The 14,871-nt window shown below is 41.3% G+C and overlaps 1 protein-coding gene across 1 annotated transcript in view; it reads left to right on the top strand.

The window, feature by feature from the left end:
• LOC109422687 (mucin-2) overlaps positions 1–14,871 on the top strand; it is a 322,828-nt gene that overhangs the window by 206,162 nt on the left and 101,795 nt on the right. Inside the window, exon 2 of the mRNA XM_062856767.1 lies at positions 2,649–2,917. Coding sequence (XP_062712751.1) covers positions 2,649–2,917 — 269 coding nt within the window. The remainder of the gene's footprint in view (positions 1–2,648; positions 2,918–14,871) is intronic.

Below are 14,871 nucleotides of genomic sequence, written 5' to 3'. Positions count from 1 at the left end.
TGCACTAACTCTAATCCCTTTATGTGCATGATTTCTACCTGAATTTTAATTACATTTTTTTCTGTGTAGGTACTATTATTGAATATGTGTTATCTTACATGTCATGCAGTCATGCATTTACGAAGCATTGAAATTTTGCTGAATAAATGCCATTTTTACCGCTTTTTGGTTACCCGGGTTCTGTGGGTGCATTAATCTGACAACCATCCAAGGCATTGCAATCAATAAACTGGAAAATTGCTATGGGAAAGTATAAAGAAGGAAGGGGAAACGATTATCAGAGGCGTGTCTGCATCAAAGCAAAGTGACTCATTTAGACACAGACTTTGATTTGACGACCTTGAAGGTCGACGCGCCGTCACCCCAATTGGGCGCGGGCTAGACGCGGTTGAACTGAAATTAAATGTGAATTTCTTATGAACGCCGTTGCAGCTGTGTAGTACGAGCCGACGATCCGTTGATTGGTGGGAGTTTCGCACTGCACAAAAGCGATGTCAGCAGCGTGGTCGTCAGATTTAGTTGTGCTGTTGGGGAAGCCTCATCACTGCACCATCACCTACCAATGCTTCAGGTTATGAAATGGCACGGGCTGACTTAAGTGTTAATGCTTCTTTTTTCGGCCGCATCACCGCATTATTATTTAACCCGGTCTTCCGTCATCTTGGTTTGGTCCCGTGGTGGTATTTCCATTGCGATGGCGACGATGTGCTCTTCACACCGCCGTTCATTCACAACAAACACGGTTGTACCTGGTTGTACGAGAGTGCAAGACAAAGGAGCGGGGTTGCGGTGTATTTTGGACGATTCTTCTGCGTTCGTCGCTTCGCAGCGCAGCAGTTGAGGAAGTTCCCGATGCAAATTCGGTAATCGAGAGAGGAAAAAATAATGGCAGATGGTGGTGGTGACCCAGAAGGAAGTCTCAGCGTGATATTGCGTGGTAAAGCTATAAAGCAGAAGCAGGTTTGTTCTTGAGGCCAAAGGGACAACGAAATAAAATGTAGGTACTTATAATTTTTTAGACGATTAAGGTCACAGCATTACGATTGGTGATTCACACGACATGAACAGCATCCGGGTTGAATTGAGTTTCTCGTGCAAAAGTAGATGGATGTGGCATATGTGGAATGCTCTAAAAATTCGAGTGACTTATGTGACTTGTTGTTTATCCTATCGAGTGAATTGTAATTCTTGATGTTCTTTATGTTTGACCCAACCTGTATATTTGAAAAGGAGTTTGAGTTCCATTTAACTCACGAACGCATGAACCGATCAGCTTGATTTTATCGTCTTAGTGCGGCTGTGTTTTTATCAGGGACTCTCTCGAGTCCCTTTGAATCTCGCAGAGGGTTACGGCAAGGTGATGGTCTCTCGTGCTTGCTGTTCAACTTTGCTTTAGAGGGTGTAATAAGGAGAGCGGGGATAAACACGAGTGGAACGATTTTCACGAAGTCCGTTCAGCTGCTTGGTTTCGCCGATGATATTGATATTATTGCTCGTAAATTTGAGACGATGGCGGAAACGTACATCCGACTAAAGAGTGAAGCCAGGCGAATCGGATTAGTCATTAATGTGTCGAAGACAAAGTACATGATGGCAAAGGGCTCCAGGGAGGAATCACCGCGCCCGCCACCTCGAATTCATATCGACGGTGATGAAATCGAGGTGGTTGAAGAATTCGTGTACTTGGGCTCACTGGTGACCGTCGACAACGACACCAGCAGAGGCGCATTGTGGCAGGAAATCGAGCTTACTTTGGACTCCGTAGAACTCTACGATCGAATAAAGTTCGCTGTAACACGAAGTTAACTATCTACAAAACGCTGATTAGACCGGTCGTCCTCTATGGGCACGAAACATGGACCCTACGTGCAGAGGACCAACGCGCCCTTGGAGTTTTCGAACGGAAGGTGTTGCGTACCATCTACGGCGGAGTGCAGATGGAAGACGGGACTTGGAGAAGGCGAATGAACCACGAGCTGCATCAGCTGCTGAGAGAACCAACCATCGTTCATACCGCGAATATCGGGGCAGCGAGCTAGGTGGGTCGACCAAGTAGAGGACGACCTGCGGACCCTACGCAGAGTGCGGAACTGGAGACAAACAGCCATGGACCGAGTGGAATGGAGGCGGCTACTATGTACAGCAGAGGCCACTCCGGCCTTAGCCTGATCGGACGACGGACGACGCGGCTAAATATTAAAAAAAATACAAAAAAAAAACAAAAAAGTCGAAAATGGGAAGATGCTAACATTTCCTTGAATAAACTGAGAAAACATTCTAAACAACCACACTAATACTAAATTGTAATGCGGTGCAATCATGAGATCCATAATTCACAAAGTCAAATTCGCCGTGGCAGCCATTGGACACATGTTCGCTTCATTAGCGAATGATCGTGAGTTCAATTCCTAGTACTTGCAATTTTTCGTCAGCTGCTCTTCCCCTCGAGAGCGACTGAAACTGATCCTCTTCTGAGCCCATGACTTGAACTGACCCAGATAATTGGATATTGGTGAACAGCAACTCAAAATGGAAGTTCAAAAGTTGAGCGGTGAGGCGGCGAAATGTACTTTTTTTATAATTGTGAGATAATTTCGAGAGAATGTCTAATAACTTCAAATCTTTCAATCTCTTCCCCCTCTTTGCAGACAACTTCTACTTCGCCCAGTCGCAGGGCCGCTTCGTGCCCACGTTCGACAACCCCCGGAATGGGTTTTTTCCCTCGACGATAAACCGAAACCAACCGCCGGACTCGTACCAGGAGCAGACCCTCTTCGTGGACAGCAGTAGTGCCAACAGCCGCCGGTTGGGCAGCCGGACCAGCCTGAGCCAACAGCAGCAGCCACCGCCCCCGCAGCAGGGCCTCGGCTCGGACGGTGATGCGGTAACGCCATCGTACTTCCAATTCACCTACACGGTAAGTGCCCTCGCCTCGTCTGCAGCGCTGCGAGTGGATGCTTTCTTCTTCTACTACTTCGATTGGTTTTGAGTGTGTGATTTTATTTTTAACTTTGTGCGTGTTTTATCGTTAATTAGTTTTGATTGCCAGCCTGCTGTTTTACGCAGGCTGTGTGAGTTTGATACGGATTATCAACTAACAACCAATCGTCGATGTTGTATCACACATAAACGCGGTTACGATGGCATTTTGGAATGGCAAAAGGTTTTTATGACAGTTGAAGGACAAACTTGTACGCTAAAAAAGTTGGTTTGAAATGCAGCATAGTCAAAGTATACAATCACTAAACAAAAAAAAAATAAAAATAAATAAATAAATTAACAAATGGTACCGATTCAAAATTTTAAATGTAAATATTTTGCTAAAAACTCTTCTCGAAATTTGTATTTGTTACGCAGGACAAATTTTTCTTTGAAGGTAAATTAAATAGGGTAACATTTCTTACAGAGCTTCTAATAGGATCTCGTAACTGAAGGAACAAGCTGTAATTGCGTTGCGTTACAGAAAAAATGATAAAAAATAAAAAAATGGAATTGTTACGGCAGTTGAAGGACTACTGTGTATCTCAAATTAGTTATAGAACAAGTTGGATGGATTTTTGGTTATGTGTATTCATTATCAAAGTACACTACTACTGAATAAATAAAAAAATGAAAAATACGAAAAAAGAAAAAAAACCGAAAAAGAAACGAAAAAAAAGTATAAAAAATATATAATAATCGTAAACTTTGCAATACAGGTAATATATTTCAAACAGTCATTGAAAGGATCTCTCTAGGGATCTCCTATCTGTAGAAACAAACTTGTATTGCATATTTTACAGAATCAATTCTCAATTTCTATTTGTATTTTATGGGCCACTAAATTGTTCGCCTTTCGGAATAACAACGCTGCCGCATTGTTATCGTTGATCTACTGAATTTTTCATTTCGTTTAGTCGCGAATGGGATTTGGTCAAAATAATCGCTGAAGTTGCTGAATTAATTCTTACTGGGTGGGTGACCTAGCTCTAGCTCGTGTTACTGCTGCTAGTGGCAATCAATTGTACAAAACAGAGAAAGAGAGAGGTGGTTTCCACCCGGCGCGAGATAAACGAATGCGCCACTTGGTTGGAAGGAAAGCAAAAAAGGTAATACTTGGAACGACCTTGCCACACTTCTCATCCGTACGTAAGTTGATCTGTGGCGGTGGTTGTGCAGCGGTTTATGGACCGGGCCCTCAAGGCATTACTGTCACTCTCGTTTTTCTTCTGCACTCATTTACACGGTCTCTGCCTAGATGGAGCTGTGTCCGAGGTTGTAATTAGTTTTGCCACAACAAACAGGTTGAAGTTGCAGTTTGTGGTGGTTGGATTGCTCGTGAGAAATCAAATTCACACATTCTAGTTTTTTGTTTTGTTTTCAATACATTAATGGCATTGAACACTTAGGCAGAAAAGGGCATAGCTTAATAAATCTTCCAGTTTTATGGGACTAAAGGGCTATAGTTTTGAGATTTTTTGGAGTAATTTACTAAGCAATGCATTGAACTCATTTTTTTCATTGTTACTGTTCACCAAATCTTTGAAATACTGATTCCATCTGGCTGCCACCTTTTTTTGTCATTGCACATTGCGCACACTGGCGCAGTCTATGACAGTGGCATAAAACCTCCGCATATCGTTCCTATTAATGCTTCTCTGTGCTTCAGCAATCACTCTCTTTCTCTCCGTACTGTAGTTTTTTGCTATGATCGATTCGTTTCTCTGCTGATTGTACCACCCTATAGCGACTTGAATTGGAATTTTTCACTAGATGCCGCTGTAAACTTTGTCCATGAACTCTAATGCCGAATCTTAAATTTCGAACGATTCGGAACACAAAATGCCACCACCCACGTTCATATACCAAACGTCGCTGGGTGAGTCCCACCAATCAACTATTAAGTGCTTAGCCACCCCTTGTGCCCTGTGGCGGATGAAAACGGTACTTACACGTATGTCGCCGCCACTGAAGCATCAACGAACAAGCATGAAACAATTGAAACGCGCCAAATTTTCCGCAATTGTCTTTCTCCCGTTCACTTTCGAGACACGTAATGGTCGTAAGCGCGCGCGCACTAGAAATTGGTTTGGTTACATCGAGCAATCGATCAAAAAGCACAAACCAATTATACGCTTAGGTTTGATTCGTAACATAACTTGTGGTGCGTCTGTTTCCAGCGACTCTGTTGGGGGAAAGTGGGGTTAAGGAATGCTTCGATTTTTGGTGTGGAAATGAATCTTCAGACGAAATACAGGCCTACTCTACTTATCCTTGGCATGTCTCTTCAATGGCTGTTCTCAAGAGGTTTTCCTGCTTCATTAACCGTTATATGTTGCATGCTTTTGAATATCCAACCTGGGAGGATCATTAACCCGACTATAGGATTCAAAGCCTTACCCACAAGGTCATCAGAAATCTCGATGAAAGACTTTCGGTAATGACTCATTTTATACCGCTTCCCCCTCCTCGTATGGAAAACCGACACACTTTTCCTCTCGTTTTCTCTCGCTCCTTCGGGGACGGAGAGCCGAGGAAGATTTCCACTTTCGATTTTCATTCAAGATCCGTTGCGGTTGTAGGCAGGTAGGGAGATAGGTACCTAGAGAAGTGCATATATGCGAAGTGGAATGAAACTCGTTGTTGGTGCGCGCAGTTGCGTTCGTTTTCATATGATTACACTGGCTGATGATTGCAGCAGCAGCAGCAGCAGCGCCTCAACGGCAGCTATTAGGCCCTCGATCGCTCGCGGTCCGGTTTTTATAGAGCAATCGAAAGTTGTTATTATTTCTGCCCCGGTAATGTGGGTACCTACTGTTTGGTTCTGTGATTGAGTGTATCTACTGTATAAATGGAGAAGCGTAATAGCGGGAGCCGGTTCAGATGTAGTAAATACAGTTTATCAATCAGTCTGTTGTATGGATCTGTGGGTAGAGAAGCTCGATTGGTGCATGGAAATATGATGACTAGAGTCCCATTCTAAAAGGGAACTTGAATGATCTATATCGGTGACACTTATCCTATTTGGCTATTCCGTATCACAGCAACGAATAGGGAGTTTTACAAACCGCATAACCAGCATCTTCAAACCGCAGACTTCAATGGGCTGATCACTTTGTGAGAATGCCGAATGCAATAATTGCTTAAAACATTTAATAATAAATCTTGTGGCGTAACGTGCTCACTGGGATTAAGCCTGCTTCTCAGCTAAGTATTCTATGAGCACTACTACAGTTATTAACTGGAGAGCTTCATATGCCAATGACTAGTTTGCATGCGTATATAGTGTGGCTGGCACGATAGGCATTCTCCATGCCCATGGAATCCAAGGAAATATCCATTACGAGAAGTTCCTGAACCGACCAGGAATCTAACCCGTCACTTTCAGCATGGTCATGACTCATGATGAATACCTACGCTTTTACAGCTGTGGCTATAGAGGCCCACAGCCACAATTAATGCTGTAAACCAGAGGTTCCCAAACTTTTTGCTACCGCGGCGCCTTTTTAAATTTTCAAAATTTTCGCGGCGCACCAACAACTTTTTACAAAGAATTTTAATAATTTTCACACTTTCAGTTCAAAATTTGAAACATAAATCGTAAAAAAGCCTTAAATGTAATGTTTTTTTTATAATTAAAAAAAAAGAATTTTTTTGAAGATTCGCAGAACTTAACACAAATTTTAGATTTCTGAAGGGTTGCATTGCAAATTTTTTTTATTTTTTTTTTAAATAAAGTACCGTCAAGGCGCCATTCACCGTGTGCCTTCGAATATTGTTTTCATTATTTTCAATGATATGACAATTCCCCTTCAATTTCACCAATACAACATTGTATTGGTGATATTGAAGGGAAATTGTCATATCATTCAATCATAATATGGAAATAATGAAAAAATATTCGAAGGCACACGGTGAATGGCGCCTTGACGGTACGTAGATTACCAAATTTAAGGGAAAATAGACATAAAAATGAATTGTTCAGAAGCCGTCAGAACGGCTGACAGTGTCGGTGAGGGATCATGTTTTTGTATTCGGAACTCAAAAAACTCAATTCATTTCAACTACTCAAAACAAGCGGTTTCAGAATCATGCATGAAATCGACACATAAATTGTCGCAGATTTTTTTTTACGATAAGGAGCTAGACTAGTCTATAGGAGGAAATCTCAACCATAGAGACAAATTAACAAGTTATGATAGTGATGTAATTAAAACTGTCGTCCCGAAACGTTTGAGACAACACGAAGACCTGGAGGTTGACATTAATTATAGATGAAATTATTATGGAAAGAACTTCAAAACAGTTTCTTGAAATACTTACTTTGGATAACAAGCTATTGATGAAATCGAAAACTAAGCCGAATCATAAAAAGTCCAACAATTTGAGAGTGTTACGGGAGTTTTCAAAATTCCGTAAATATTTTTTTTAAATCTAAATGTTTCATGAGGATATTATAGATTCCGGAAAATATTCGTAGACTTTGGAATTAAGTATCTTATTAAAAATTTTGAAGAGGGAAAACCCCTTTGATAGACTTTCTTTTGAAGTCTTCTAGAAAAAAGCCAAAACATTGGTATCGAATACAAAAAAAAAGGTTTGAGATGATACTAGTTTTGCAAAACAATACAAAAACAGCTAAAAGTATATTCTACCTTCAATAATAAGAGTTTGTTCTTTGTGTTTTGGCCCATGAGCCTGTGGCGCACCTGAGAGATGTTCACGGCGCACCAGGGCGCCGCGGCGCACAGTTTGGGAAGCACTGCTGTAAACCTTGGGGGATATCTGCGGGATACATTGGACCTCCATACTCCCTTCGCAACCATCAAGAACGTTCATGAACTTTAACGGACTAACATTATCGAATGATTACATATCTTTACGGAATATCAGATATCTCTGAAGATAATTACATATCTTCACATACCTGTGGGTCATTGCAGACTCCCAGGGACCATCAAAAGGCTTCGTAACCATCTTGAGCATTTGAGATTCTTCGCAGAGTTTTTCAGACCTTCAGCCAAAAACTCCTTCAGACGTTAATCTGATCAAGGATCACTCTAGCTAGGTTTTAAGGTAGTTGTACATATTCGCTAGGATTTTCAGAGCTCAGTTAAGTGCATGATTGAGTTCATATGACATTCATGAGTTTGCTGGAGTATGTGTCATCAAATTTGCAAGCGTAGCCAGGAAGTAGTTAATATTAGGTCATCGTTCAGCAAGCATTTCAAGAGTCTGAGGTGATGGATAAAAACGACTAACCAGAACAGCAAGAAGCTATTAACTGCCATAATCTTGAAGGTGGTGCAATTGATTAATCAGTCCTAAAACTGAATCGGTTCATAATTTTTCAAAAATATATTTGAATTTCTGTTTCATGCCATTAGCTATAGTTTTTGGCATTTTTAACAGTAATCGTATAGACAATCGAGATAAAATAGAAATCACAATACAACATCCATTTCCTTCAAAAAAAAAAAAAAAAAAAAAAATCGAATGCGAATAAGTGAACTGTCAAACCATCAAGCATAAATATTGTTGATGTAAGCATAATATCGTTGAATCAACCATATTTCTAGCTCTAACCAGATCATAAACTTTGCTTAGCTCAAGCTTCCAATATTCTTCGACCTATTGTATTATGCGTGATACAATCTCAAAAAGGGATTATACAAAATTCAGTGCATAAATATGCTTGATTGGGACCGAAATATGATTGACTTGACTTAACTTTTTTCCCCATGATAGTCGCTTCGATCGCTCACCAGCATTCTTCACCATTTGCCATTAATTCATTCGCTTGCGATTTAAACTGCAACGAACGGCAACGAATACCCATGTCAAGCAAGTTGCGCATCGCTTCCCACTGGTGATGGGGTTGCGTGTTTGATCACGACAATCCGTTTGCTGCATCTTTCTCGATTCGCTCTAGCAAAGAGGAGTGAATATGAATAGAATGAGGCGAATATACCGAGCCTTTCCTACAGGATATTTTCAAAAGTTTACTCGATAATCTATGCAATTCCTTCATCTCAAAGAGATCCTTAAAAATATTTTCTCAGAAGTTTTTCTGGAATCTTTCCAGGAGTTTCATTGGGAATTTTCCAGGAGCTCCCTCGGGAAATCTTCCGGGAGTTCTTTCGCAGATTGATTAAGAGTTTCCTTCAAAACTTTTTCTCTGAGAGCTCTTTCACGATGTTTTGTATAAATGTTTCTTTGAGAATTCCTGTAGAGTTTTATTTCAAGAATTCCTTGATAGACATCTTTCAAGAAAGTATCCAGGAGTGTCTTTAGGAATTCCTTCTGGAGCTAAATTGGATATTATTCAAGAGTTCCATCGGTGATTCGTCAAGGTAAATTCATTAAGGAGTTTCCTCGGGAAATTCTCGATGAGATCTCTCGAATTCAGAAATAAGCTCAAGCATTACTCAAGGAGTTTTGTTTATTATTTTCAAAAGTTCCTTCTAAAATTCTCCAGAGCTCCTTCATACATTCCTCAAAAGAACTCTTTCAAGAAAGCATCCAGGAGTGTCATCAGAAATTCTTCCAAGAGTATCTTCGGGAATTCTTCCAGGATTTCCATTGGGAATTTTCCAGGAGTTCCTTCAGGAAAACCTGCAGAAATTCCTTTGAAAGTTTATTAAGTAATTTCCTCAAGAAATTCTCCACGACATTTTAGGATGTTTTAAAAATTCCTCAACGGAGCTTTTTCAAGAAATCGTCCTGGAGTATATTCCGGAGTTTGTCCAGCAGTCCCATCGGGGATATCTTTTGGAGTGCCATCTGAAATCAGGAATTTCTCAAGGAAACCCATCGGGAATTCATAAGGTAGTTTCACTCAAGCCCCAAGCAACACACAGAGTTACGGCATCTCAAGTTTTAAGGTACCGTCGTTGGGGGTGAGAATGGGTCAAAAAAGGATACTCAAAGATTGTTTGTTAAATAACAAATGCAGTTGAAGTCAGAACAACTTTTTATTTGGTATGTATACTCTTCTATATGGTAATGATAGTTTAACAAGAAAGTATCACATTATGTGAATTGTCTACTAAACTACAAATGATTGAAAATTGACCCAATCTCACCCCTTAGAGGGGGTCGCCTACCTAAGAATACAAGTTAATTTTATTGATCATATCTAGTAAACCTACTTAAAATACAATGCAACCATGATGAATAAAAACTTAGGTAATATTAAAAGATGATCAATCCACCTAAAAGGGCTAATACAATCGAAAAAATGGTTGAAACTTGATAAAATAAAGTTTGTATGTTGTATCGTCATTTTTAGCCACCATAATCATTCTCATTTAAAGTTTCAACCTCCATAAGAGGAGGGGGATTACAATGAGGGAGAGGCGCAATAAAAGATTTATTGAAAAAAAGCATGATATTTTTCGACGTTCGTTCGTCTTCCGAAATTTTGTCATGTTACCGGTTTTATGGCCCGGTATTTCCTAAATGCCACTACCGTCTGGTAGTTTCACGATATTTTCTTAAAATTTAAAAAATGAGTGGAGAAGAAAAACGCTATCAAGTATATTTTGTGAGCTTACGATATTGCAGTACACTACAAATTAGCTGATGATCAGAGGAGCTGTCCAAACGCATGGGTTTATTGATATAAATGATTTTAGACACTAAACGTATGAACACTGAACACACGCGCTTGACACTTCTTCGACATATGTATTTTTGAAAAAAAGCGTGCTTTTATGAAGATACGGTAAACATGGCACCACTCTAACGTCAAATGGGGACTGGATAACAAGTTGAATTTTAGTTAAGGTTAAGTGCACTCGATAACTTGCTTGACCCAATCTCACCCCCATTCTAGGTACTTAGACATAGGGTTGAAAATGTTGAATTTTTAAATAAAAAGTGCATCGACAGTCCGCTTTTTTTTGTTGCATCAACCAGGTAATACCTACAGCTAACCACTTATAAGAAAATTTATGGTTAGGCACTTGTGTGAAACATTACGAAGAAGAAATTTTTTCAGAGGATTTTCTAGTAGTTTCATCATATAAGTTTAGCGACAAATTTAACAAAAAAACGATTATTGCTAAACATATTATTCTGCATCATGATGTGTAAAAACATCTTCTCTTTGAAATAATATAAAGTTTTTAATATAAATTAGCGATAGTTGATGAGCTATTTCAAATTTTATGTTTCTCCGTTTTGACCCAATCTCACCCCCCAGACCCATTGTCACCCCCATCGACGGTATTTTGATGTAATTCAAGCACGGTGTTAAAATTACGTCATATTAATTACCAAAACTTGCGCTGCTGTAGCTAATAAACAAACATGCGTGTTGCTTGGGGCAGCACACATGTTACAAAAGAGTCACGAAGCGCAGTCTTTTGATTGCACACGCAAGTAATTCAATTCTAAGGTAAGAATAACATAAATATAGCTCTTGCGCAACCAAAAAACGGCGCTGGTGACTTTTCTGTGACATGTGTGCTGCTTGGGCATCGCGAAATACTCCTGGAGTTATTATGACAACTGCCTCAGAAAATTTTCCAGAAGATTCTTGAGTTCCATTGGAGATCCTTAGTATCTTCAGCATTTTTTTCCAGTAGTTTCATCAGGGATTTCTTTTGGAGTTCCATCTGAAATCCTGCCAATATTTCCATCGGAAACCCTGAAAGTACTATCAGGAATTTCATCAGAAAACTTATCGGGAGTTCATTGAGAAGTTTCATCGGGAAATCCTCCAGGAGTTCTTTCGAAAACATATTCAGAAATTCCTCAGAAATTGTTTACAAGTTTCTTCAGGTTTCTCTTCAGTACTAATGGAGATTTTTTGTTCCTTGAGACTTTGTTCACTTCTTTGGGAGCATCCGGAATATTCCGGGCATGACTGGACCGTTCCCGAGGGGCCAGAAGAGCCTAGAAGGACTATTTTCCTCCATGTTTCAACGAATCATGAAGGTTGAGGTGCCACCATCAATCGTTTGACCAACGTTGTGGAAATGGCCATTTTGACCACTTTCCTGGGGGCATCCGAAACATTTCAGGAATGGCAAGGACCACTCTAAGGGGTCATGGGAGTCTAAAAGGTCTGTTATCCTTATTGTTTCGACAAATAATGAAGTTTGAGGTGTCACACGGCTGATTTTGACATTGTTTGAGAAATGACCACATTCCGGGGGCATGCAGAACATTCAGGGTATGGTCAGACCGGTCCGAAGGGGCCATAAGGGTCTAAAAGGACTATTTTGTTTTATGATTCAACAAAACATGAAGTTAAAGGGGTCGCATGGTTGATTTTGATAACGTTGTGGAAATGGCCACTTTTATCACATCCCTGGGGGCATCTGGAACATTCCAGGTATTGCGACCCGAGGACCCGAGGACCCGAGGGGTCTTAGGAGCCTGGAAGGACTATTTGCCTTCATGTTTCGACAAATCATGAAGTTCGAGGCACCGGACGATGGATTCTGACAATGTTGCCAGAATGGCCACTTTGGCCACTTACCTGGGGCACCCGGGACATATCCGGTTCGTGAGACTGCTTGATTGCTCCATTCAAAAAAAAAAAGAAGTTGCTGAAAAATAAGAGTTAAAGAAACATCTGAAGTGAAAATTACATGAATTTTAAATGCTGCCTTATCATTTTGCCTAAGATATCATTAGAGCTTTCAGTAATCCCAGAAAAAAATATATTTTTTACATCACGAGAATTATCTAAATATGCCGAGATTGGTTGGCGATTCTCCATGGACTTTTTTGTATGGAAAAACTCTGAAGAAATTTTCTAGAAGCATCTCTATAGAAATCCACGAAAGAATTTCAAGATCACTTCCGAGGTTTTTGCTAAAATCCCAGAAACAGTTTTTGATAGAATCCGGAACAAATCCTTAAGTATTTCATGAAGAAGTGCTTCTACATACTGATTTATATAGAAATTGCAAAAGTGTTTTTCACAGTCTTTCTAAAAATTTTGCTTAGACGTCCTTACAACCTAACTAGTCGCCTTTCTTGTAGATGGGGCAAACTAATCCTTCTTTCCATTCCTCCGGAAGTGGGTCTGTTTCGCAGATCCTGACAATCAGCTGGTACAGACAAATGGCCAATCCATTCCAGCTGCCTCACTGTTCTTGAGCTGTTGAATGGAATCCTTGACTTCACTCAGCGAGGGAGTTGGTTGATTCCCATCATCTGCCGTGCCGATGAAGCTATTTCTTCCGCTGCCTTCATCATCAGTGCCTGTGCTCTCTGCACCGTTCGGGTGTTGATCGAAGTGCTGCTTCCACCTTTCGCTCATCTCACATTGGCCCGATAAGAGGCACCCGTGTTTATCTCGGCACCATTCTCTTTGCGGTACAAAGGCTGGTACAAATTCCGGGATTCTTTAGAATGGCCCAGCAATTTCCTCGCACTCCGCTTTTTTCAGGTACCATTTCTTCTACCGAAAGAGATGGGTATCCTGTTTCCGCTTGCATTAGTAACGTCCCACGTTCTACCGAGTCCCATGCTGCAGCATGGCCGCCCGCGCTGCATTGTTCTCCTTCAAATTTTCTCTACACTACTCGTCGAATCAATCGTTCTTTTGACTCCGTACTCCAGCAGTCCCCTAGATGGGACTCATGGAGCTCGCCCTCGTTCGGTGACGCTGCTATCTCGAGACTCTGCAGCAGTTGATGCTGAGGTGCTAGAGATGCTGAGGCGACATCCAGTAGTGGCAGTCGCCCAAGGTCGTACTGAGCTGGCCGTCGGTACCGCACATTGTAGATTACGGAGAGGTTTGGGCGCGCAGTTTGACCATCACCAAGTAGTGTTCGGAGTCGATGTTGTTAGTGCCACGATCAAAACGTGGCCGATTTGGGATTCCGTCTGCTATAGACGATCTACAGATGTAACGATAAGACAGGACGTGTTGGAAGAAGGTCATACGAATGGCCATGTTTTTGGATCTTGCAGGGCTTGAAACCAATCCTTTAACCTTCCGGAGGACCAGAACACATAGTTGAGCTTAGAGTGCTTCCCCGGCACTCGGATGTCGATCAGCCGCTCCTAATATGAAGGACCGACACAATTGTGTATCGCTTCTCCTGGAGTACAGACGCCCACGTTTGCAGTAGCAAACCCACCCCTCCCTGTCAGCACGACAAAACTTCCTACCGGGGTTCGTTACCCAATCTTTCCTAAAGTTGCTTGCAGCCCGGGCGGTGCACGGTGAGGCAGGGAAAGAAGCATCTGGGCAGAGGTTAATGATCATACCGTCAAATAACACATAATAAATACAGGATTTTATTTTAATATCGTAAAACTGTATTTAATATTTAGTTTTAATTGCACAATAAGCTAAATAATACAAAGGATACGAAAAATAATAAATCAGATCGCTCCGCTAAGTACTCCCAGGTAATTTTCCTGACGTGTCACATTCTGAACCATAAACCCGCCATCCATTATAATCCACTAATTTGATTACTCACTCATGGCCGGCCTTCGACCGGCGCACATTAGCTTAGAGACGTCGCAAAATCCCCATCATACGACCAAACCATATTGAAAAGAACAAAACCCACCACTGACTGACTGGCGCAGCAGAGCTGCTGCTCGGTAACCTTGATTGATCCTATTCATGGCCTGCGGCAGCAGGCTCCATCGTCGTCGTCGTCATCGTTCGCCAGCAGTTAGCATAATTCGCACAATAAAGATTATAGAAAAATAGCTATTTTCGCGTGCAGAGTCAGCAAACTCTGTCCGCTGCGCCGCCATTATCGCAGATGACGACTTGAGCTTGGCCGCCGCATGTCGGAACGCTTCTCTTTCCACTGGATGTGTCTTACCGCACCACATTATAGCTGATGCTCTTCAAGCGGCTTCCGACCCGGCGCGGCGCAGCGCGCGGCCCATCAACGAATGATGCGA

The sequence above is a fragment of the Aedes albopictus genome, chromosome 3, assembly GCF_035046485.1.
Source record: "Aedes albopictus strain Foshan chromosome 3, AalbF5, whole genome shotgun sequence".
Classification (NCBI taxonomy): domain Eukaryota; kingdom Metazoa; phylum Arthropoda; class Insecta; order Diptera; family Culicidae; genus Aedes; species Aedes albopictus.
The sequence above is the reverse complement of the archived record's forward strand: the minus strand, read 5'-3'. Positions and strand labels throughout refer to the sequence as shown.